Below are 26986 nucleotides of genomic sequence, written 5' to 3'. Positions count from 1 at the left end.
TGGAGTAAGATGGGCTTGAAGGATAGTTATAATGGGCTTGCGAATCGGACCCTATGTGGGTGTTATGGGCCAAGGATTGGCCGTGTATCTAGATAGGTACGTATGTTTAAATAGTTTAGATAGAGATAGTTAAGATTTGTGTCTATTTAGTTAGGATTGGTTAGGAAAGGCAAGTCTACGGACTATAAATATTTACCCTGGGTGAACAATCAAGGAAAATTAATCATTCACCAACAACTCTCGGCGCATCGCCACCCCTGTTCTAAGGGTTTCTCGGGTAAGTGTCGTGCGGCCCCGATCACGCCTCACGTGATCGGGGCAGCCATGTCCTTGCTTGTTTACCTTTCGTGTTTCTCATTCTGAAGCGTTATTGATGACGAGTAGCACTAGTTATCTTGACGTTTATAGAGTAGCATTAGCTCTTCCATGCTTTAATCATGCTTTGCTTGTTATCTATGAACGTCCAGCCGTCCTTGTATTCAATCTCGGGTATAGGGATGGCGTTTTGCTCTGTTCTCATTTAGTAGATCTAATCTGTTACGATTAATCTTTGTCAACCGAAGATTTAGTTTAACATCTGTTTGATTAGGCCCTTCAAACGGGTTGAATGTTCTGGCAGTATGCTTGATACTTTATAACAGCTTAAAAAGATATTGTTCCGGGAATCGGCTTTTGGTTGGTTTTTAGGCCTCTGTTTAGATTGTTGTTTCATTACCTTCCGTATTTGTTAGGCTCAATTACGTGCAGGATGTTCCGATTATGCAGCGAAAGCTTTAATTGTTGTAGATTGGACTAGCTTAATGTTTACAGAGCAAGATTTATATTACCATCGAGCATATTTGATTTATGTATAGATCCGATCTGGTATTGAACACAATCGGCTCTTTACAGCTGATACCGGGAAACATCCGATGAGCCGATCACGGCTCGGACTAATGTTTACACGTGTCTGTGCATGCAGGAAACTAACACATAACACCTTCCTGATCAGTTTCAAGGTCAGGTGGCACACCTAGCGATCCAGAAGCCAGGATGTGTGCCGGATCTCGGGCCGTTGACCGAGGGACCGGGGCCCACCAGCAGTCCCGGGAGCCTCCCGCTCTTCGTGTTGACTGTCGCTGCTCGCCGGTGGGTTTTGACCGACAACAAAGGCGCAGTAAAGGGTACGTTCCAGTTGGGGATAACTTGTACAAGCATGGATTAGCGTCAAGCATACTTATGAAGTGTGTCCGCACAGAGGAGGGTAGATAAATACTCCAAGAGATTCACAAAGGTGTGCGCGGAAACCATGCTGCTTCTCGCACACTAGTCGGCAAGGCTTTTAGATCTGGTTTCTATTGGCCGACTGTTTTTGTAGACGCCAAACCACTCGTTCACCGGTGCACAAATTGCCAATTTTTCAGCAAACAGCCCCATGTACCAGCTCACAACCTCATCACCATACCACCTTCATGGATGTTTGCATGCTGGGGCTTGGACATGTTAGGGCCTCTGATAACTGCGCCGGATGGTTTTACTCACGTGTTGGTAGCCATTGACAAGTTTACCAAGTGGATCGAGTACAAGCCAATCACAACGCTCTCTGCAGATCGAGTGGTTAGCTTCATCTACGACATCTTGCATCGTTTCGGCTTCCCCAACACCATCATCACGGACCTAGGATACAATTTCCACTCGCATCAGTTTTGAGATTTCTGTGACTGCATTGCCATTGAGGTCAAGTATGTTTCAATAGCTCACCTGCGGGCCAACGGCCAGGTTGAGCGTGCCAACAGCTTGATTCTTGATGGATTGAAGAAAAGACTCTACGACGAGAATAGCAATAAGGGCGGCAAGTGGATTGACGGGATCTCGTTGGTAATCTGGGAGCTTCGTACGCAACCAAGAAAGGTCACAGGACAGTCACCTTTCTTTCTTGTATATGGGTCTGAAGCTATATTACCTGCTCATGTCATGTGGAAGTCTCCTCGACTGGAGATGTATGAAGAAGGCAAGGATGACAGCGTAAGACTTCTCGAACTTGCTTCAGTCGACCCGCTACTTACAAGAAGTCCATCGTTATCATGATTGGAATGTTCAACGACGCTCTTTCAACGCTGAAGATATGGTTCTTCAATGAATCCAGGATGAAACCGGGCCGCACAAGCTTAGCTTGCGATGGGAGGGGCCTTTCATCGTGCACAAGATTATAGAACCTGGGTCGTATCGCTTTACAGTACCCTGATGGCCAGGAGGTTCCTAATTCCTGGGATATCAAGCATCTACGCTATTTTCATCCTTAGCCAACCAAGACATCTTCTGTCGGCGCCTGGAGATCAAAACTTCCAGTACAACTCCGTTTTACTGGTTTACGAATGGTATTACGTGCAAGTTTGCTGAAGGGGGCTCGCTCCCGTACTTCCAGTAAGGGATTACTAGTTTCCGACTAGTATCCTATGTTACTGAAGCAGCTTGGCTCCTATACTTCTAGTACAACTCTGTTTTACTGGTTTACGACTGGTCTTACGCGCAAGTTTGTTGAAGGGACCTTGCTCCCATACTTTCGATAATAGATTACTAGTTTCCGACTAGTATCCTATGTTTCTGAAGGGGCATCGCTCCCATACTTATAGGACAACTCCGTTTTACTGGTTTACAAGGTATTACGCGCAAGTCTGCTGAAGGAGCCTCACTCACATACTTTCAGTAACATATTACTAGTTTTCGACTAGTATCCTATGTTACTGAAGGGGCTTCGCTCCTATACTTTCAGTACAACTCCGTTTTACTAGTTTATGACTGGTATTTCGCGCAAGTTTGCTGAAGGCGTCTTGCTCCCATACTTCCAATAACATATTACTAGTTCCAATAACAGACTACTAGTTTCCGACTAGTATCTTATGTTACTGAGGGGGCCTTGTTTATGTTACTGAGGGGGCTTGTTTCCATGACAAGGCGTTTACTAGTTCCCGACTAATTTTACGCGTGTTCGACTACTTCGACTACTCATCTCGCCTATAACTCTATATGGAATCGGCTCTGACTAGTTGGCTTCATCGGCATTTCAAGATTCAGCAGCAACTTGGCCGATGCCTGGGCTTGGGGGCTGGTGCCATCAACTACTAGGCACATACTATGCGACTCATCTAGCTCCCACGCTCGGGGGCTGGATGCGATAGGGCACGCAGCGTGTTTTCAGCGACAACTCTGACGCTTTAAGTCTGCACGCTGTAAAACTACTCGGAAGATCCCATTTCAAGAGTCTTTTGAAGATTTATATTGGGAAGATATTGTTTAACCATTATTTCTAAGATTTTATTCCGAAATAAGGGGTTTTTCAAATTTTTAACTTAGAGGTCTTATCTAGCCATTGACTCGGGGAACAAGATTTGATTTGAGAGAAAATTTAGAACGCTTTTTGAAGAAGTTATTTGTTTAACCATTTTTTCAGAGAATTTTTTTCCGAAAAAAGTTATCAAAATTACTGAATTAATTTGCCCATCTTCACCATCAAATTTTTACCGTCACATATCGCATGCCATGATTCTTTGGATCCTTTATTCCAAACCTGGGGAATTTGGATTCAAGACTCGGGGGCTGCGGGACACGTGTCATCAGCGATTTATTTTTTAAATCTTTTGGAAGATAAGGATAGAAGACTCAAGCCAAAATTGACTCTTAGTCTAATTCTACGAGTCAACCTAAGACTCGAAGGCTACTCCATATGGAGTGCGAGTTTAATCACACCCCATATAGAAGAAGACTTGACAACTACTTGGGTATGAACACCTCACATCCTCGATGCAGCAAATGAGGTACTCGGAAGACACCTTCAAGATGGAATTCAGAAGAACTCGAAGACGCCTTCAGAAGTACTCAGACGCTTGCAGTACTGGACTATGAAGAGCTTGGGGGCTTATCAGATCCGGGCCCATAGGACTGTGCACATGGCATACATTTTCTAGGATAAGGGATGGGATATGGTCCACGCCCTACATCTGTTATAACTACTCGTAGCATAGTAGAACTACTCATAAAGTATTAAAACTAGTCGGAGATGATAGAAAACTACCCGAAAACTACTCGCGTAGGACTCTTAGGCTTGTATCCGAGTAGGACTTCCATGTAACCCTGTTACGCCAGACTATATAAGGGCGGACAGGGAACCCTTCCAAACGGGAGATTACCCGATCATCATCTAAGGCAATACAGACCATACAGTACGTAGGGTATTATAGTCTCAGCGGCCTGAACCTGTCTAAAGTTTGTGTTACTTTCACCTTCCAGTTCCTAATCTCGGCGACACCCTGCCTACAAACACACCAGCTCGTGGGTATCCCTCGGTGGGCGTGGCAATAAAACACCGACAACTAGCGCCAGCTAGGGGTGTTCATCGAGCATCCACCGGAGAACTCGATGGTGTCTTTCAACTTCACCAGCGCCATGCTCGATGAGGGCACAACTTTTATCTTCGACTCCTGGATCTGCGTCGCCAATGGCTTGGGTGGCTTCAACAGCCACCTAGTCGACTCCAAGAAGTTGGAGGACTCTACACCAGCTCGACACAGCGACCTTGACGAGTTCATCGACAACCTCGACGAGTTGCTGCTCCCCGATCTGGTCTTGCAGATCGAAAAGATATCCGTTTTCGACGTGACTTCCACTCGTGCTGCACCAGAACTAGTCGGATCGGATTCAAACCGATCTGAGGGGACCACACAATCCAAGTCGCTCTCCGACTTGGAGGAGGACTTAGATCTTCTACTTAAGCTCAAGGACGTGGGAGCCACCGCCTAGGCCCACGTTTTCGACAACTATTCGGACCCCAACGAAGAGTACTCGTCATTTAGTACTACATCTTCAAGCCAAAGCCGAGCAGGACTCGGAGATGAGGGAGCCACCGCTTGTCGGGGGGCCCCGCTCATGAAAACCACTCGCAACCTGATGACTACCCCGAATCGTTATTGGGCAATTATCTGGGTTTAACCATACATCTACGCCGCAAAGCTGTTTTGTGTACTGGAAGGGCTTAGAGATCTCTGAACTACTCGACTACGACTTCTGCTTTGTGGTCTTCACTCAGGAACTGCCCTTACAGGAGGACAAACCTCTCTCTCCCATCGCGGAAGAGTGAGACGGTAGCACAGAGCTACTCGAGTAAAGCCATATGGCTGACAACTCGCCGGATCATCAAGTCTACATGGCCTCTCTTCGCAACGCAGATGACGACGAACTACTCGCGGACGTGTCTGCCGACAAGCCTACGGCGGATGCCCCTCAGGATGAGAACGAGAAGCACAAAAGGATCCGGCGGTTGAAGAATGCCAAACGTGCCCATCGTAGGCGGAACGTGGAAAATCGCGCTCGCATTCCAATGTACGAAAGGAAGCTCAACAACGCTTTTGCAGCTGCCGCATATCGGGATTATCATACACCCATTGGCGCCATTGCAGAAGCAGCGCTCCTAGCCCAACAACTACCACCCAACCCCAGATACAAAGGCTGCGGTATCTAACTCAGCGCACACTCGTGCAACTCGATGGGCAACATCCAGTGTCTTCCACTCGAAACTTACTCTCGAGGTATGAGCGCCATGGTCACACTTCGCTGATCAGTCGCACCCCCGAAGGAGAGCTCGGGAACCGGAGGAATGACAGTCGCCAGCGCAACGAGGGCCACCAGTCCACGCGTGGCAACGCCAAACAAGAAGTACAACAATCTACTAGGCCTACCTCGCAAACAGCATGACGCAAGGCCTCAAGGCCAAGCTCCACTAGCGGCCAGCCTTCACGATGCTCTCACGATCGATCTCAGGCAAAAGATCAATGATGGCCGCGATGCATGGCGCATCATTGATGGAAGGAGAAAAGACCATCCCGACAGGTACCACCACAATGATGACAACGACCGCTTCCCCGCCTTCACCTCCAACCTCACTGAAAAATCATATCTCAAGGATTTTAAACCAGTCGAAATCCCCATGTATGACGGCAAGCAGGACCCGCGCCAGTGGATCCGATACTACTCCATTGCCATCGAGGTCACAGGGGGATCCAACTCCATCAAAGCACTCTACTTCTCGGTTGCTTTGGAATCCACGCCCCTCACTTGGCTTGAAAGCCTCAAGCCAAACTCCATCGACTCAAGGGAGGACCTCAAGCGGGCCTTCATCGACAACTTCCAACGATCCATGATCAGAGCAGGCCTCAGCCCCGCCGGCGTGGGCGCCAGCGGCCACCCGAGCAGCGTCCACGCTACCGGCAGAGCAGCCTCCACCCCGCCGGCCTCTGCGCCGTTGGCCATGAGGCTTTTGCGCCACCCGCCTGCGCCGCCGGCCTAGGCGCTCGCAGCCTCGGGCGCCGACATCCCTGGCTCCTGTGGCCTCCGTGCCGCCGGCCATGGCGCGTCCTGCCAGCTTGTGCCTACTTTCGGGAGGGACCAATCAGAGAGAGAATGGGAATGAGAGAGATGGGAGCGGAACAGAAACGAAGATGGAGGTCAAGGTAATTTCGTCAGTACGTCCATTTTCTGATATGGTTTCTGGGGGGATTCACGGAAACGTGAGGTGAAATGGACGGCAAGGTCATTGAGGAACAAAACTAAAATTCTTGGTCATATGAGGCAGCGAAATTTTTTCAGGGCCAAGGAGGGAATTAAGCTATCTTCTGGTGTTATATAGGGAATTTTGTCTAAAAATCAGCTAATTAATCACCCCTTTTCACGGAGACTTTGTCGGTCTCCAATCTTTAGTTCAGGTTTGGATCTTGAACACTTGCGCTTACATGAGACTATCAAATTTGATATTCAGATGTGTGATGACAATCCCTTCGTCATACCTGAGATGGAACCAACGCTCAACAGGCAGATCCAAGAGTGCAATTGGCAAGTCGTTAATGTGACAACTTCTGCAAATTATTTTCATGTATTGCGTCGTCAGGTCAGTCCACATGCTATTAGACTACGTTGGGTTTTTTTCCTTCTCTAATGCTAACATGTGTGCTAATGTTTAGTTCCATACTTATTGACGCGAAAATATAGATACACAGGGAGTTCCGGAAGCCACTGATTGTCATGGCTCCAAAGAACTTACTTTGGCACAAGGACTGCAAGTCCAATATCGCCGAGTTCGATGACGTTGAAGACCATCCAGGAACTGATAGCCAGGTAACACGCTTCAAACGGCTGATAGAGGATTGCAACAATCATAGTTCAACCGAGGAAAGTGTCAATCGTCTGATATTGTGCTCTGGGAAAGTAAGTAGCACTCTTATATTTAACCAAACGATATTTATAAAGTTTCGATTCAGAGCAGCTTGAACCAGTTGAGCATTTGCAGGTTTACTATGAACTTGATGACGAGCGTAAAAACTCAGGCCGTACGAATGTCGCGATCTGCAGAGTCGAGCAGCTTTGCCCATTCCCATATGATCTTGTCCAGAGACAGCTAAAAAGATATCCAAGTATGGGACCCTTTTTTCTCTCGATAAGATGTTCTGCTTCTACACCATTGTTTCATTGTTCATGTGCCTCATGATGCATTATTTCCTAGCATGTTTAGAGGTGCTCTGACGATCATCTTTGCGATACCTTAGATGCGGAGATTGTGTGGTGCCAAGAGGAGCCCATGAACATGGGTGCATACAGCTACGTCGCTCCCCGGCTGCGCACAGCTTTGAGGGCCCTTGGGCGAGGCTCATTTGAAGACATAAAGTACGTTGGCAGGGCTCCTTCGGCATCTGCAGCCACAGGGTTCCCGTCCGTTCATGCTCAAGAACAGTCGGAGCTGCTGAAGAAAGCGTTGGAGCTAGAGCAGATCAAGAACTGGTGAACTTGCAGAGTTGGAAGTGCAGAAAGATGGTAGATCACCGTTTATTTCACATTACCTGAACCGAGAACACATTCATGACTTTGTAAAACCATATTTTTAATTCTCTTGTGCTTAACCTATCCTAGAGCACAGCCATGACAACGCTGGTGGATGGATTTCTCTGTGGCCCTTCATGATCTTGTATGCTTTACTAGCAGTATATATATATTCAGCCAGGAAGGCAACGTCATTATTCAGTAAACAATATTTTGGTCATAGCCTGTGCATGAAGGAGGGGAGGAGAGGGCACTTAAAAAATAGCCATTATTGCTAACACCGTAGGCCATCCGTGAAAAGTATTGTAGGAAAAGCTGAAAATTCTTGTAGTGAGACCACTTAACCCACAAACCTGTTTTTTCCCCTTTTATACCTAGCCCCCAGTTTTGATATCTCATTTCACCAAGGTGTGTACGTACGGGTTTACATAATCTTGTCAAGCGAATCTACAGTGCGTATAGACTTTCGCACTAGGAGTTTACATGATTTTATCAGGCGAATCTACAGTACGTATAGACTAGGTCAGCTGACCCGTGCCCAGCCTGTCGGCTGCAAATAAAAATATTAAATCTCACCCACATTCATGTCCATGATGCAACCATATATATGAGGCAAGTATCACTGATCCAACTCTAAGTATAATTTTTTATTCCCATGCATCGAACCCTGTTTTGGATTCGATTCTTCTCTGTGTTATGGAGGATTCGCTTGCGCTAGTGGAAACAATTAAGGCCACGTTTGGCTTAAAGGAATTTCAAAGGAACTGATTCCTCTAGAAAGTTTCCTACACAACCTGTTTGCAACAAGAGCAAATTCTCTGAGTGCCATGAAAAATTTGATATCTTCTCTGTGTGCCATATAAATTTTTGAATTGCCCTTGATGCCATTGAATCTAAAAATTATTATCTCAATGCCCCAACCGTCAGTGAACAATTATGGTATGATCAAATGACCATGGAAAAGATTTATTTGCCTCTTCAAAAGAACAAAGTATAATTTGACTCTTTCCCTTGTATGCCATTTTTGCTTGCCTCCATAGCATGAGATCAGCTTAGAGCGGTGTTATTCAACAAACAAAAATGCTAGCGGCATGACGTTGATGTGGATGGCGTAATCGCGTGACTGGGCAAAAGCCTGCTGCATGAGAAGGTGGCGCAATTGAGGTGCCATGGCGCTTGGCTGCTCGGGAGGCTGCGTACGGGTGCGGCGGCGAGATGCCTGGGAGGACGGGGCACCGTACCGCACGGATGGCCGGACGACGACGGTCGTGCGCCCATGCATGGTCGAATCAGGCGGCGTCGTGCCATCAAATGCAGCAGTTGCTGCCTCGGACTTACGCGACGGAAGAGAAAATATGGGAACGGAGTGGATTTTTGGATTCATGTGAAATCAGCCTCCTCGAGAGGCCGCGCTCGGCCTTGCGCGCGAAGCGCCGTGCCCCGCGCGAGGAGCAGCGCTCGTGGCGCCCCGCGAGGGGCCGCCGCCGCGCCAAGGGCCGCCGCCGCCGAGGGGCCGCGCGAGGGGGCTCGCCAGGGGGGCGCCGGGAGGGGAATCGCGAGGCGGCGGGAGGGAGGCGTCGGGAGGGGAGAGGTGCAGGTGGATGTGAAGGATAAGGTTTGGTTAGTGTGCAAGGGGTTATTTAATTTATTATCATCGGATAGCAATCGAGATGCTATTATTAATTTAGCTTCTACGTTGTTACCATCGCAACAACGACAGAATTGCTAATTTTATCGACGTGACGCTCGACATCCTCGTACTACGGGGCACGGGAAATGACCCTGCTGCCCTCGCCTTATCCCACTCTACCGTGCTCCCTTTGTTTTTATCTCTATGACTGGTGGGACCCACCAATTCATATTCGACCTCAATGGCAATGGGTCGGGTTCGGGTCGGGTGGAGCCAAAACCCGACCCATGAGAAAATGATATCGGGTCGAAAACTAAACCCACACCCGCACCCATGGGTGGAATTTTGCACCCACACCCGAACCCGTCGGGTTTCGGGTCGGGTGCGGGTGCCCGTCGGGTTTTGCAATCAAATATGTGATGAAGCAAAAATTAAAGAAATTTTGATAACAAAATTCATACAGCCACATAAATTCATAACATAAATGACTGTTCCAACAAGCACTTGACCATAAATCATTAAATCCATAACATAAATGTTGTAACGAATCAGAAATAACACGATTACAGGAACAAACAAACATAAGTCTTAGTTACAAAACGTGATCTAGCACTCCATCAGAATTCAGAACCAACAAGGCATGAAGGCAACCAGCAACCACCAAGTCAACAGCCACCGATCAGATTCAATGTCACTCAATCATACATGAATCAGGATCATCCTTGCAATAGAAAAGGTTAAAGTAGATCAGATTCAATATCACTCAATAATATGCAATGTCACTCAATAATATACAGCAAAAGATTACTATAAATTTATATGTAAATATTTATATGTGAATACTAAAAGAGTGAGTTCTTACCATTTCTTCCTCCCTATCATCTAGACCAGTCAATAACTCATTGATGAAACCGGACTGCTCGCCTAACATATCAGCTCGAGCCCAAGCTTGCATGCTCATCAAACCTTCAACAGTTTTCGGAGCAAGCCTATTACGGTGTGGACTAATTATCCTTCCCCCAGTACTAAAGACTGACTAAGATGCTACCATTGTAACAGGGATAGCCATAATATCCCGAGCAATCCTTCTCAAAGTTGGGTATTGAACCCCTGCATATTGCCACCAATGAATAATGTCAATCTCTTGAGTTCTTGGCAATGTTGGCTCCTCGAAATATAAATCCAACTCAGTACGCAGATAAGTGGGGCATTGTTCTGGTTCCTCTGACAAGAACTTGTCAAATATGTCAAAGACAAGATCATCTCCTTCGTTGTTGACAATATTCTTATTGGCTGTCCTTACACCATCAGTTGTAGCCATCCCTTCCATAGATCCTTGATATTCCAACACAAGTTCATACAACAAATTTTTGACTCTACAAACTTCATTATCTGCATATGAGCTTTGTTCACCATAAATAGTTCTATAAAAGGCCCCCATAAATTTCAGTTTGTACCTTGGATCTAAAACAGTAGCTACTTCCATAAGACTATGCACATCTTTCCAATACTTCTTAAATTTCTCTTTCATCAAGTTTGATATCTCTTCTACCTTAGGAATAGAACTAGTTCTCCATTTCTCAATAGCCAAATAAATGCCACAAATTTTGGGGAAGAAAAGGTTTGCTGTGACATAATTAGTGCCCGACAATAACTCAGTTGCATCATAAAATATCCTTAACCTAGCACAAAGCTCCCTAGCAAAGTCCCAATCATCTTTGCTTGGTTGAAAAGGAGTACAAAGCTTTTCTTTGCTAGCAAGCCGATCAAAAACAGCTTCATACTCTAATGCAGTGCTAAGCATGAGATAAGTTGAATTCCATCTTGTCTTACAATCTAAAGCTATTCTTTTCTCATATTTGATATTCATTTGTGCTGCTGTCCGTTCAAAACGTTCATGTCTCTTTGGTGTGGCACTCCAAAAACCAACACTATCACGTACCCTTTCAATACCCTTCTCCATAACAGCTATTCCATCTTTCACAATTAAATTTATGATATGTGCAGCACAACGCATATGTAACAATCTACCATGTAGCATGAGAAAGGTGAGGGGAAGCTTATCTTGCATGGCACCCATCAAGCTGTCATTGGTTGTGCAATTGTCAAGGGTCACTGTGGACACTTTCTTATCGATCTGCCAATCTTATAATACTTCATGAAGAACATCACTAATAACTTCACCTGTATATGGAGCTGGCACATAAATAAACCTGTAGAGAAAACACACTTGTTATCTCAAAAGAAAACAAACTTATCACATGAACAAAAAGAAAATGAGTTCAGTTATTCAATTACTACCTCAAAAGAAAGCTTTTCATTTTCCAATCACCATCAATAAAATATACTGTGACAGACATGTATCCTTTTCTTTGATGATTTGTTGTCCACATATCCGTAGTTACTGCAATTCTAGATTCACATTGCTGCAAATAATTCACCAATGATTTCCTTTGCAACTCATACATATCCAATATATCCTTTTTCATGGTATTTCTGGACATTATTTTAAAGAGAGGTTGTAGTGCTGCACAAAATCTCCTAAATCCAATATGATCAACCATAGATAATGGGTACTCATGAACACATATCATCAATGAAAGTTCTTTCCTAGCTACTTGCTGATCAAAAGCATACTTCTCCACTACAATAGAGCCATGCTCATTTTTGCCCAACTTTAAAGTTGTTTGCTGCAGAGCTTTTCTAACTTGACGAGATGCACAAATATTAAGATGGCCACGCAAATGAGTAGTACCAGATTTACCATCAGCAACAAGATATTTTTTACACCAATGACATTGTGCTTTTTGTCTGCCCCCTATTGTAACTTCATCAAAATCTAACCAAACATCGGATTTACGCTTTCTCTTGCACCCTACCACCTGATCATCTTCAGATATAACCACATATTCCGTACCTCCCGAAGGTTGAGCATTTGATGAAGGAGTACTTGAGGAGGAAGCACCATTGGTCCGTGTGTTATCACCATAATTTGGCTGGGCCAAAGGATGGGACGAGAGCAACATGGGCTGAAGAGAATCATCGTAATGGTCTGCGAATCGGCCTCTGTACAAACATGTCAAGCGCCAGGATGGCCGTGTATTTAAGAATAGTTTAAATATAGTGAGTTAGAGATTAAATCGTAATCAGCTAGGGTTAGTTAAGATCAAAGTCTCCAGACTATAAATATGTATCGTGAGAATCAATAAAGACAATCAATCATCCACAAACAAACTCTCGGCGCATCGCCACCCCTTTCAAGGGCTCTTCTCCAGGTAATCGACATGCTGCTCCGATCATGCCCTGCATGGTCGGGGCAGTGTTGCGTTTATCTGTTTATCCTTGTGTTGCTCGTACTGAAGCGTTTTTGATGGCGAGTAGCACTAGTTATCTTAAACGATTATGATGCTGCATTGGTTCAGATAGTAAATCATATTTTGTTTGCTGCTTGTAATTGTTGAGCTGTCCTTGTGTCCGATCTCGGGCGCGGGGGTAGCGTCTTGCTCTGTTATTATCTAGTAGATCCAATCTGTTATGGTAGTTCTTTATCTTACAAAGAATTGGTTTAATATCTGCATGATTAGGCCCTTCAAACGGGTTGAATGTTCCGGCTGCATGTTTGGTGCCTTATGATAACTTGACGAGGGATCGTTCCGGGGATCAACTTGTTAGTTGGTTTTTAGGCCTCTTTTTGGGTTAGTGTACGGTAATCTTTCATGTTTGTTAGGCTTAATCGCGCGTAGGATGTTCCGGTTATGTAGTGAAAGCTTTATCGTCGCAGGTTAGATTAATTTGATAATTATAGAGCATGTTTTCACCTTTTCTTGTCGGATTTGTGTAAACAATCATATGTTTAGTAGATCCGATCTGTTGAGCATAGCAGTCGGCTTCTTCTAGCCAATTCTGGTAGAGTACCCGAAGGTCCAGCCTGGCACGAGGACAGGTCTGATCAAGTACAATGACTCCGTCGGCTTCTTTGGCTGACCACGGGAGTCATTGTAAGAGCCGATCACGGCTCGGACTAATGTTTAAACATGTCTGTGCATGCAGGAAGATAGCTGACGAACGACTTCTACACCTTCCTGATCAGGTATAGGTCAGGTGGCACGCCTAGCACTTCACCAAGCCAGGGCGTGTGCCGGACTCTTGGGCCGTTGACCGAGGGACCGGGGCCCACCAGCAGTCCCGGAAGTCTCCCGGCTCCTCGTGTTGCCTGTCGCTGCTCGCCGGTGGGTTTTGACCGACAACACGGTGTTGGGGATGGAGACGGAGTAGCAGAATCTGTACGAGCAGCAGCAGCACTTGAAGCAGTTTGCGGCCTTGATTGATTCGATTGTGTCCTCGAAGCAGGATGTGGTGGACGACTTCGGTCCGTGGCTGCTGATTGATCCTGCCGGAGCATGGGGCGCATCGGGGTCGGGGCCGGAGCACGGGTGCGTCACCGCGTCAAGGGGGCCGGACGCAGGGGGCCGGAGCAGGGCGCCGGACGCCGGGCGCCGGAGCAGGGGGCCGGACGCAAGGGGCGCGGGGGGCCGGAGCAGGAGGCGCAGGGGGCCGGACGCAGGGGGCGCAGGGGGCCGGAGCAGGGGGCCGGACGCCGGGCGCCGGCCGCCGGAGTAGGGGGCCGGACGCAGGGGGCCGGAGCCGGGGCCGGACGCAGGGGGCGCGCGGGGGCCGGAGTGGGGGCGCAGGGGGCCAGACGCAGGGGGCGCAGGGGGCCGGATGCCGGGCGCCGGCCGTCGGAGCAGGGGGCCTGACGCGGGGGGCCGGACGCAGGGGGCCGGAGCCGGGGGCGGACGCAGGGGTGGCAGGGGGCCGGAGCAGGGCGCCGCCGCGCCGGACGCCGGGCGCCGGAGCTGGTGCGCGCGGCGCGCCTGGGCGGTGGCGGCTGGGGGCTGGCGTGAGGGATGCTGGGATGGGGAATTGGGGGAAGGGCCGAAGGGGGTAGGCCGGGGGTTAGGGTTTCTTGTTGGGCTGGGCCAAAACTGCTAAAAGGCTTCTTTTCAGGCGCCCGATGGGCATCCATGGGTCCAATTTAAAACCCGAACCCACGCTCGAAATTAGACGGGTCGGGTTCGGGCGGAGGTGCAAAACAGCACCCAAACCCACCCCCGTCGGGTCTGAAACCCGACGGACGCCCGAACCCGTGGACCCGATTGCCATCCCTACCTCAATGTTCGCTGCCACCGCGCACCGCCCTGCACCCCCGCGCCCGCTGCACCCCCTAACCAAACGATCAAAAGCATGCCTATCGACCATGCGCGGGCTTGCGCTCCTCGGCTCCAAGTGATCTGAGAGCCCCGATAAATGGAGCGGCGCAGGTCGTCGTCCACGGCGACGGCCGCGCGTGCGGCCACGGGAGTCTGCCGCGTTCCCGGCCACAAAATCCCGGCGGAAATGATGACGCCGGCTTCGACACGCACGGCACCTCACCACGCCGCGCCCGGCCATTGGCGTCTCATCAGTGCGTCACGGCCTCACGGCGACCCAACAAGCCGCCGCCCACGCTGCTCAACCCGCCACCTGGGCATCAACAGCAATCTGTGTTGCCAGTCTGAACGGGATCGAGTACCTGCTCGGCAAGGTCGCATAACTTTCTTGATCTTACTCTTGTTTGTGCTGTGCAAGAAAGTTTGTTTGTCTATTGTTTACGGCCTGGATGAGATGCTCGGGTGTTGCAGCAGCTGTGACTGGGTGCTGCTTTGGTCCTGCTCGTGGGGAAAGAGGAAGAGGTAGTCTGATGCTTGGATTGATGGATTTGTTGCTGCGGTTGTCTAATCGATCGATGCAGGCTGCAATTTCTCGGGACGGAAGGGAGGCAGAGACGGCGCGGTACGCCGACATGGCGAGCAGGCGGTGGAGCGTCGGCGCCGCGTCGGACGGACAGTTAGGTGACCGCGAGGTTCGCGACAGCGGGTCAGAGGGAGAGCGAAGGTAGAAGAAGATAGATAGAAGAAGATAAGGCAGGGTATTTTTGTCTTTTCCCGGCTCTGTACATGCTGGCACGAGGACTTGGAGCGCCACATCGATAAAATTGACAATTCTATTGAGTTTTCGGTTTTACAACGGAAAAAATATAGAAGCTAAATTAATGATGGCAATTGAAGGAGTGCCATCCGTAAGGATCACAATAAATTAAATAACTCGTGTATAAGGGTACAAAAGTCATTTTCTATGATGCCAATGTCTTGAACAGTTGTGTTTAGTTAAAAATAAACGGATCCCTAACGGTTGCGGCAACGATTGCGGCAGTGAGAGAATTATTCTTAGATTCAATAGCACTGAGGGTAATTTAAAATTTCTATGGCACACAAGGAAGATATCAAATTTTTTATGGCACCAAGAGAATTTACTATTGAACGAAGGAAATCGAAACAGTAAAATGGAGGAAATTTTAGTAGAGTCTGATTCTGTTAAATGTTTTTGAAAATAAAGTGGTATTTCTTTTTTTTTAAATCTGTAGTTTGTCGTAATCAACTAGGAGTCTTTAGTTTCAGAGTATAAATAGTTGCAGTTAGATTTTGTAAAGAAACAATCAATCATCAATACAACTTTTCTTAGCTAATTGCCAAAATTCTAGGAGTAGAAGTAACGTAGCTTTTTTGGTAATTTATTTGGTGAACAAGGCTGCATCGTCTTGACCTCCGGTTTGCTTGTAAGCATCGTTATTTATCGAATAATTTAGATTTCAACTTACAGCGCATCGCTTTTGTCTGGATCTATTTTATTTTCATCAGTTATCAATTTTCATCAAGTTTTTATAAGGTTACATCGCTTGATCTCTTGCTAGATTTCACAATTTATCCAAATAATAATTAAAGATCTATTGGCTTGTATCTTGGCACAAGTTCTTCATAATCTATTTGCCAATACTTTTTTCGTTGTTGTTTTACTCTGAGACATTAATCTTATTCTTTAATATAATTAGATTCGTCGGCTGGTGCTATTGTGAACTATGTTGTTTAGGTCCGATCCTTCGATGGTGATGCTAAATTAAGTTTTATCAGTTAGATGGATCTTTTTATAAAAAGACTTTTTTTAATATAACTCGTGACTTTGATTGGCTATTCTAACCGTTGATTCTGAATATGCCTTAAAAATCGATCATCTTTGGACTTAGCCGATCAATCTCTTTTGTATCGGACTTAATAGCCAATGCCATATCAAAACTATTTGGAATCTCAGCCCATACGTCCGTTTTGCTTATTAGTATATTGTCGGTGTTTTTACCGTCGGCCTACATACGGATACCTTAAGGTAGGTGATTATTTGGTGAGGGATCGCCGGATCTGGAACTTGAAGGTAAACGCAAGGACATAAGACACAAATTTAGACAGGTTCGGGCCGCTAGAGTAGCATAATACCCTACGTCCTATTTTGGGATATTGTATATTGCGCCAAACGCTTAAGAGTTGAGTTGCCTTTTGGCTGCTCTCTATTGGTTCTCTGCTGGTTCTCTGCCTATCTAGGTATCCCTGCCCTCCTTTATATGTCCCAAGGGACGAGGTTCCTAGTAGGATTACAAGTTAGGAGGCCTAGTAGGATTACAAGGTATGAGTCTGTTATCGCCATAATTTGACCGGGCCGGAAGTGGGCCATGGAGCAAGATGGGCCTAGAAGACAATCACGATAAGCTTGCGAATCAGACCCTGTGCGGGTGATTGAGGCCAGAAAGGCCGTGTAATTTAGGAATAAGCAGTTAAGATTCGTGTCGTGTTGGGTTAGGGTTAGTTAAAGAGAACAAGTCTACGGACTATAAATATGTACCACGAATAAACAAGAAAGAGAGATCATTCATCAACAACTCACGGCGCATCGCCTCCCCTGTTCCAGGGTTTTCATCGGGTAAGTGCCATGCGGTCCCGATCATGCTCTGCGTGATCGGGGCAGCATTACTCTTGCTCGTTCGTTTCATGTGTTGCTCATTCTGAAGCCTTGTAGATGGCGAGTAGCACTAGTTATCATAGCGCGCATAGGGTAACATTAATTTCTTTATGTCCCGATCCTGCTCTGTTCGTTGCTCATGTGCGCTTCGCAATCATCGTGTTCGATCATGGATGCGATGGTTGCATCTTGCTTCGTTTTTATTAATAGATCCAATCTGTTATGGCTAGTTTCTATCTATTAGAGATTTAGCTCGATATGTGCATGATTAGGCCTTGCAAACGAGTTGAAAGTTCCGGCAGTATGTTTAGTATCGGATCGTAGCTTGAGTAGAGGTTTCTCTAGGAATCAGCTCTTGGGCTGTTTTTAGGATCTCTGTTTAGGTTGTTTGTTTCGGTGCTTTTGCGTATTTGTTAGGCTCAATCACGTGTAGGATGTTCCGATCACGCAGTGAGGGCTTAGCTATCGTGGATTGGATTAGATTGATATTTATGAAGCAAGGTTTATTTCATTATTATATATATATAATATAATTCTTTCTCCAGGAGGTGAAGCCGCTGGGCAGAGGCAGATGTGTCGACCTTGGCGTCGAGTGCGGCTTTCTTCTTGTTTACTGACTGGCACATCTCGGCGATGATAGTCCTTAGGAGCGATTGGGAACGCCGAGTCTCAATCCTATGGCGAGCCTCTGCCACTTTTGCTCGGAAAGAAGGAAGGTACCCGGCCGGCAAAAGCTTGACCTGAAGGCTCACGGGGAGACGGGGGTTGACCTCATCAAGGACTTGCTTCACCGCGCTGGAATCTTGAATCAGGGCGTCGATCGGACCCGATAGAAGATCCTTCATGCGAAGGAGTCGACTGGCAGTGCTAGTCAGGTCCAGGGGAGGGCCATCGGCTTCCAATATGGCCGACCCGATCGAGGCAGGATCAAACGCGAGCAGCTCTGAAAGATTCAGATTCTGAAGGAAAAGAGGGTGAGTAAGGTACTGCGGAGGAAGACCAAAGTAATTACAAAGAAAAAAAAAGGCACACCTGTCCCGAAGAGGTGACGATAGCCGATGAAGGAACGATCGGCTCCTGGGGGCGCATCCCTTCCGAAGGACGAGCGGTGACGGAAGAGGCCAAATGAGCCACGTCTTCAGAAGAAGAAGCGACAGCCGGTAAAATAGCAGTCGGCTCCGCTGGAGTAACGGCCGATGAGACAGCGGTCGGCTCTGCTGGAGGCGCCTCTCGTGCAAGGAGATCGGCAGTAGCCGAGGCAGTGGATGGCCCTTCCAGACAAGGACAGGGGCCAACAAGGGACGCGGTCACGACCGGTTCCTGTGGACCTGGTGAAGCAACTGGGACATCGGCCGATGCAGAAGGACCCTCCAGGATTGCCGCACCAGGGTCACGGAGAGTAATCAAAGCCCTGATGGGCGCGTCCACGTCCTCTGGCACCTCCGAAGATGAGCCCTTCTGGCATGGGGGCTCCTCCCCGCTGGAGACTTCCACAACGGCAAGCTACAGGAGGAGAGTATAATTAAAGAAGACATAAACAGAGGCCCAATTATGAAAGCAGGGGGAAGGGCCGAACCTGGTTGACGACTGGAGATGCCGGATTAGGGGAAGATGGCGCAGTTTCCTTCCGGACCTTTCTGACAAGAACCTTCCTCATCTTAGCGCGAGCTCGGGGGGCAACAGCTTCAGAGGATCGCCTCCGCTTGGGAGTCAGCTCGACAGTGCTTGGCTGAATTTGCAATACGCTCTTCGAAGGAGGACGTGCATTCTTGCCAAAGAGAACCACAGGGGCAACTGGCAGGAAACAAAAGGGCGATCCACAATCGTTCATCGGCTCTGGGCCATCTTCTTGCTGCAGAAACAAAAAAGAAATCAGAAAGAGTCCAACAAAAGTCAAAAAAGGAAATGTTAGTCAAGAAGCAATACCTCTCCGGCGGGAATTTCATATTCAGGATGGATCCGTTGCAGCATCGGACCCAGAGCTCCTCGGAAAATATGAGTTTTCCACATCAGCCACCACCCATCAAAGTCAATAGCCGAAGAAGTAAAGGTAAGATTGGCAGGAACAGATAAGGGAAGGTCTGTAAACAGACTGTAACACCTCTGGGTGGTCAGAGCATCAGGGAGATCCACCCTGTTTGATGTCAAGAAGTGAAGAAGAAAATGGGGAGGCACCTGCCCGAGACCAAACTGCCGGGCTGCTACGACCGGCTGGTAGAACTCATAACCGGGCTTGATGATCCGATTAGAGGTACTCATGCCAACTGGAAGAAGGCAGGGCCGAACCATGATGGAGTACAGGCGCCTAGTGTCGGCGTCATGGGCAAGATCGGCCAGCCGGAACATAACCGGGTTCTCAAAGAGTTCAGGATTGGCATATGGGAGGAAGTTTGGGTTATCTAAGGCTTTGTAAAAAATCCTAAACCAACAAGAAGCATCTGGGGATTCAATTTCCCGCCAGGGAGACCGTATAGAGCCTGCCCAAAACTGGTAAACCTAATCTGTCTCCCACTCAGGTCAGAAAAAGAATTGACAACTAGAGAAGGGAAATTGGGGATCGAGCTCTGGAAGTAAAGATGAGCCCATAACTGGATGAACCACCATGGATCACCAGTTCTGAGTTTTTTCTGCGAAAGAAGGCTCGAAGTCATCAGGTGAAGATATCTGTAAAGTTCCCCAAGGAATAATTTACCAAGGCCAATAGGGTGACCCTTGGCCAACTCGTAAGCCAGAGAGAGGTAGTTCTTAGTGGGAGCAAGGGACGGACCACAGAAGAGGAAATGTTCAAGCCACAAGTTTAGGAAGGCCGTGTGTTCCTTCTCCGATACAGGACCCTTGCTTTTCTGGTGTTGGCTCAAGTAGGTACTCCAGTTAGTACATTCTGCCTTGGAAGACAGTTTAAAGGGGACTACAGAGAGTCTGTAAGTAGAAGGACAAGCTGATGATATGTCTAAGCCAGTGATCATCATGACATCTAGCGGCGTTGGTGTCATCGGACCATGCCCAAAAAGAAAATAATTCAAGGCATCGGACCAGAAGTAGCCGATAGTCTTCAGAAGGTTCTCATCTTTTTCAAGAGGAGAAAGGGACAGAGACAGGGCATCGGCTATCCCAATGAATTCCCACAAGGGCTGGTAGGCGTCCGCCATTCTGTTATACCAAACTATCCAACCTTCAGGAGGATTTGGCCAAGCGCGGAGGCTATCTGACCAAGACTCTAGGTCTATGTCCTAACTCACGAAAGGGATCCGATTGGCTTCGGATGAAATCAGATCTATGGGCTTCTCGAAGGAACGAGGTCCGAGGCAGTAAGAATTGGGGGAAGAAGGGTGTGGTAAGAAGATATCGGAAGTCTGAAAAAACCCCAAGAAAACAATGTTGCCAAGGAAGGAGTCATTTAACCACGCAGTAAATTCCACGGTTGCTGTATTAATTTAATGGAGGTCGAAGTTTACCTTCAGTCCAAAGACGGCGGCGGCGGTGCTTGAAGATTCCGCCATCGGGAGTCTGGAATCGAGATCTTGGAGAGTAGATCTAAGGTTGGCGGTGCAGGATCGAGTGTGCATTTCAAGGAGCAGAGGAGGATTTTGCGGCTAGGGTTTATGAGCAAAAGAGGTGCGCAATCAGCCTAGATTCCAGGACCATCGGAGGTTTGCTTTGGACTTGTGGTCCGGCAGAGGGTAAAGCAAGTTGGAAGGTTATTTCGGATCCGGATTGGTATATCTTAAGGCCGATGCGTTGCCATCGGCTCTTGAGCAGAATGTTATGTGCAAGAAAAGTAGTAATACGAAGAGGATTCTATTCACAGCAAGCCAGTAAGTACAAAAGAGGAGTTAACTACTCCTTGAGATAGCCTAATGGGGACACTACGGCCTACCACCAGTACACGCCAGCGGTCTTGCGGCGCTTGGTTGGCGGAGCAACGCTAGCACCGCTATCACCGTTATTGCTGCTGTCGTCGTCGTCATCCCCGCTACTGTCGCTGGCAAAGCCGTCATCGTCTTTGGCTTCTTCGGTGTCGTCGGAAGTTTCGCCCGATGACTTGCCAAAAAGGAAGGTACCTGCCATCGGATCTTCCTCGGAGAAGGAATCTGCTCTTTCTTCCGAGAAAGAGAGGTCTTCCCCCCAAGATGCGTCGTCTTCGTCTTCCTCCAGCTCGGCTCCGAGGAGGAGTGCGAGATCTTCACCATCAGTCAGGGATTCGTCATCCTCTGACTGGGAATGAAAGTCCCATTCCTCTGCGTCCCAATGCAGGGGGGCACGGACTTCGTAAGCGGCAATCGGATCGTATTCTGGAGTTGGCTCTCGGGAAGATTCGGATTCATAAGAAATGACAGAGGAAGCAGAAGAAGAAGCCATGGCAAAAGAAGAGAAGGAGCGTAATTGACAATGGCTGTGAGAGAAAGATAGTTGGGGAAGATGCCGGGGGTAAGTTTATAAAGGCAAACAGAGAGGTGAAGTGAATCGGCACCGTGACAATTCCCTAGGAGACTGATTCAGAGCAGTCACATCCGTTGGAGGTCGAAAGGGCATGGCTGTACGGATCGGAAGCCGAAGGGTCGTGGCGATTTTTAAATAGGTGATTTCAGAATTACCATCGCCGAAACCAGGGGGGCATGTGTTATCGCCATAATTTGACCGGGCCGGAAGTGGGCCATGGAGCAAAATGGGCCTAGAAGACAATCACGATAAGCTTGCGAATCGGACCCTGTGCGGGTGATTGAGGCCAGAAGGGCCGTGTAATTTAGGAATAAGCAGTTAAGATTCGTGTCGTGTTGGGTTAGGGTTAGTTAAAGAGAACAAGTCTACAGACTATAAATATGTACCACGAATAAACAAGAAAGAGAGATCATTCATCAACAACTCACGGCGCATCGCCTCCCCTGTTCCAGGGTTTTCATCGGGTAAGTGTCATGCGGTCCCAATCATGCTCTGCGTGATCGGGGCAGCATTACTCTTGCTCGTTCGTTTCATGTGTTGCTCGTTCTGAAGCCTTGTAGACGGCGAGTAGCACTAGTTATCATAGCGCGCATAGGGTAGCGTTAATTTCTTTATGTCCCGATCCTGCTCTGTTTGTTGCTCATGTGCGCTTCGCAATCATCGTGTTCGATCATGGATGCGATGGTTGCATCTTGCTTCGTTTTTATTAATAGATCCAATCTGTTATGGCTAGTTTCTATCTATTAGAGATTTAGCTCGATATGTGCACGATTAGGCCTTGCAAACGAGTTGAAAGTTCCGGCAGTATGTTTAGTATCGGATCGTAGCTTGAGTAGAGGTTTCTCTAGGAATCGGCTCTTGGGCTGTTTTTAGTATCTCTGTTTAGGTTGTTTGTTTCAGTGCTTTTGCGTATTTGTTAGGCTCAATCACGTGTAGAATGTTCCGATCGCGCAGTGAGGGCTTAGCTATCGTGGATTGGATTAGATTGATATTTATGAAGCAAGGTTTATTTCATTATTATATATATATTGCATGTCCCAAAGATCCGATCCGGTATTGATGCAATCGGCTCTTCATAGCCGATACCGGGGAGGAGCGATGAGCCGATCACGGCTCGGACTAACCTTTACAAGTGTCTGTGCTTACAGGAATTTGACACATCACACCTTCCTGATCGGGTGCAGGATCAGGTGGCACGCCTAGCGACTCTAAGCCAGGGTGTGCGCCAGATCGCTGGGCCGTTGACCGAGGGACCGGGGCCCACCAGCCGTCCCGGAAGCCTCCCGGCTCCTCGTGTTGCCTGTCGTTGCTCGCCGGTGGGTTTCGATCGACAACAGAGTCCTAGTAGGATTACAGTGGAATCCTAGTAGGAATCAAACTTCTTTTTTCTCACGGGTAGCTTCCTTGCAGTACCTAGGGGATCTATCCCTGACAAGCCCCCGAGCTCTTCATAGCCGAGTACTGCAGATATTTCGAGTACTTATGAAGTAGTCTTTGGCTTCTTCTGAAACTCCATCTTGAAGGTCTTCTTTGAGTACTTCCTTGGTTGCATCGAGGCTATGAGGTGCTCATGCCCCGAATAGCTTCAAGTCTTCTTTTGTATGGGGTGCGATGGAAAATCGCACTCCATATGAAGTAGCCTCCGAGCCTTAGGTTGAATCGAAGAATCAGGCTGAGGGTCACATTAGTCTTGAATCTTCCTTACTTACTCTTCGAATATATTCGAAAATAAATAATCGATGACACGTATCCTGCAGCCCCCGAGCCTTGAATCCAAAACCCTTAGGTTCGGAAAAAGAATCCAAGAATCGTGGCATTGGTGTTACTCTGAAATTCTGAGGAAAAACTCTTCGCCTTCTGCACAGTGAAATTGAGCCTCCCGCTGGTTTATTTAACTGCGCGGTGACTTAGGGTTTCCTCTGCACTCTTAGTCTTTATATGAGTCATCTTCGAGTAGTTTTGCGGCGTCCAGCCCCCGAGCCTACGAGCCAGGAGAGCCAAAGGAGCCATGTCGAGTAGTGTGCATCGCCCAGCCCCCGAGCCTGGGAACTAGCGGAACTGTGATGGCACGCCGTGCTGCCTGGAGGGTTGTTGCCGAAGCTTGATCTGAAAAAAAGACAATGCATACATTATGTAGCATAATACGAAGTTAGCGAGTAGTACTCAGTAATAATGTGAAGACACCAAAATTTATTCGGTGTAAAAATTGCTGTGCCGAGCTCTTTTTTAAGTCATTTAAATCTCCCGAGTAGTCCACCCTTTATGTTCACCCGGTCCCAATTTAGCCTTCGCCCATAGCATGTACGAGTCGCTTAGGTCTCTTACCTTCGCTCATAGAGGACGGGTCGCTTAGGTCATCACTGGAGACTCGAGGTTTCACGGATTAAGGCATTTGCTACTCGAGTAGATTAGCGACCGTTAAGAGGAGACAACGAGCAGAAAGTAGTCGTCATGCGACAAAGAGGATGCGCAGTGCGCAAAAGTAGTCGACGAAGTGTAGCTCTGGAGGGTTTCAATGCCCATCGAGAGTCGTACACAGATAAGTAGTCGGCGAAGTATAGCTCTGGAGGGTTTCATGCCCATCGCGAGATGTACACGGATAAGTAGTCGGCGAAGTGTAGCTCTGGAGGGTTTCAATGCCCGTCAAGAGACGTACACAGATAAGTAGTTGGCGAAGTGTAGTTCTGGAGGATTTCAATGCCCGTCGAGAGACGTACACAGATAGGTAGTCGATCATGATGTAGCCCCCGAGGGTTTCATGCCCGTCGAGAGGCGTACCCAAAAAGATAGTCGATCTTGTGAAGAACAAGTCGAAAAAGGTATAAGTCACTTAGCTTGATTCGCGGACGACTGTCGACAAAGCCGTCGTGCTCGTTGATGGAGCTGCGACGGTTTGTTGATGAAGCTCGACTAGTCGGAGTCGATTCCGACTAGTTTTTAAGTCGAGACGAGTAGTTGATGTAGTCGTTACTGTGAGGCTCGCCCTCGACTAGTTTCTAGTCGAAACGAGTAGTCGAAGTAGTCGGCGGCGAGCCGCCGATCGTCTTCGCAAAGTTGAAGTGATCGCTGGCGGGCCGCCGAGCCTTCTCGCGAAGTCGAAGTAGTCGAACTCGTCGCTACTGCGCGCGGACATTGCGGCACAAGCTGAAGTTGAACTGGGTCGTCGAGGTCGGCGGCCGCGGTGCATCGACGTTGCAACACGAGGTGAAGTCGAGCCGAGTAGTCGAGGTTGATGTAGCCGTTCGCTGAAGGATCCGATCTCAAACTCGATGAATCGATCCGCCGATGCATATGTACGAAGTAGCAATCCACCACCTTGAGTGGATTGATGTTGATGAAGAGGTCCTTCAAATTCGCCCAATGATCGCGACGATCTGCCCCACGGTGGGCGCCATCTGTCGGTGTTTTTACCGTCGGCCTACATACGAATACCCTAAGGTAGGTGATTATTTGGTGAGGGATCGCCGGATCTGGAACTTGAAGGTGAACGCAAGGACACAAGATACAAATTTAGACAGATTCGGACCGCTAGAGTAGCATAATACCCTACGTCCTATTTTGGGATATTGTATATTGCGCCAAACGCTTGAGAGTTGAGTTGCCTTTTTGCTGCTCTCTGTTGGTTCTCTGCTGGTTCTCTGTCTATCTAGGTATCCCTGCCCTCCTTTATATATCCCAAGGGACGGGGTTTCTAGTAGGATTACAAGGTATAAGTCCTAGTAGGATTACAAGGTATGAGTTCTAGTAGGATTACAGTGGAATCCTAGTAGGAATCAGACTTCTTTTTCCTCACGGGTAACTTTCTTGCGGTACCTAGGGGATCTATCCCTGACATATATTTTTCCCAAATCAATTACAGATCAAATTAACTCGTACATCACCAACCTCAGAGATCAGAACATGCACTGGAGCTGAGCAAAGCTCTCGAGCCTTAACGTGTCTCGTGAAGATCATCATCCGATTTTTGCACCAACAGACCCAAGCATTATATTATTCCAACCCAGTCATGTCATAGTAAGACTCGATTTTATTTGGCCACTGGAGAAGACCTTAGGATGAGTGTGAGTTTATATGTATGTATCTGCAGTCTACGCCTGTATATTGTATGAAAAAAGATAAATTAAAATTTCTTTAGAGCTGTATGGTCTAATATGTACGCTTCTCGTCTTCGGATTCCGTCAAAAAGAATAAGCTACAAGTATAGTAGTAGTGTCCATAAGGAATCTTAGAACATGCATGCAATTTCCCAAGATCTAGGATTAAATTGGCAAGGGTACTTTTGGGACGTATAAATTAAAAGACAAACACATGATCTGTGTTCAACTTCAACGTGGTATCTAGTAGAAAAACTCGCAGAAATACGCCAGCAGGATATAATAAGAATGCAGCAGTCCAGATGCACATCTAGTTGACTAGCTAGGTGGACGGAGCAATGCATGTATCCGGCTCTTTGCTACTACTTGTATAATCGTGTGACGTTCTATTAATTTTTACGAACGACAGCCGCTGGCTGTGGGTCTGTCACAATGCATTTAGTGTTTAGAACAGGTTTGCTACAGTACACAAGAAACATAAAATAGTTATGCATGGTACCAAGTAAACAATATGAGAACTAAGTATAGAAAAGCATGATGACATGTGCACTTAATTACGACCTTCATACTTTTTTCAGAATACGCAGGAGAACTACGTATCATTGCGTTAAGAAGAAAATAGAATAGAATTTCTTACAATGCGGATCAAAATAGGCGCACGCACACCTCAATAAGCAAGTAATGGACTATACAGCTTTACAATACAACCAAGATGTTCCTAGGACAGTAGCCGCCAGGAGCCAGCATAACAGCGGTGTCCAGCCCCTTCTTTTGCTCTTTCGGCAGATCTTGCCGCAGGAGAAGCCACCACCCCCAGAATGCTGAGGCCAGCAGGGGGCGGTGGATTTTGGAAGCCAAGGACAGAGAGTATGGTATGCTAGACCTGCCGAGTGAAGCTGCAAGTGCGGAGCAGGTGGTCAGCCATCTCATCTTTTCTTGATCACATAACCGGCAGGTTGCATCTCCCGTTAATCCGCGGTGACATCTCCGACCTATCCAAATGCGCTTTCTGACTGCCAACAACATAAAGAATTTCACTTTCAAAGGTGCCCATGCTTTCCAAATCGGTTTTGCTCCCTCGAAGCGCATGGTGCCT

The 26986-nt window shown here is 47.6% G+C and overlaps 1 protein-coding gene across 1 annotated transcript in view; it reads left to right on the top strand.

Moving 5' to 3' along the window:
• LOC112892451 (2-oxoglutarate dehydrogenase, mitochondrial-like) overlaps nt 1-7807 on the top strand; it is a 34105-nt gene extending 26298 nt beyond the window's left edge. Inside the window, exons 7-10 of the mRNA XM_025959611.1 lie at nt 6788-6916; nt 7018-7233; nt 7316-7439; nt 7572-7807. Coding sequence (XP_025815396.1) covers nt 6788-6916; nt 7018-7233; nt 7316-7439; nt 7572-7807 — 705 coding nt within the window. The remainder of the gene's footprint in view (nt 1-6787; nt 6917-7017; nt 7234-7315; nt 7440-7571) is intronic.
• The last annotated feature ends 19179 nt before the right edge of the window (nt 7808-26986 follow it).

The sequence above is a fragment of the Panicum hallii genome, chromosome 5 (assembly GCF_002211085.1).
Source record: "Panicum hallii strain FIL2 chromosome 5, PHallii_v3.1, whole genome shotgun sequence".
NCBI lineage: Eukaryota > Viridiplantae > Streptophyta > Magnoliopsida > Poales > Poaceae > Panicum > Panicum hallii.
This window is presented reverse-complemented; position numbering and strand designations above follow the sequence as displayed.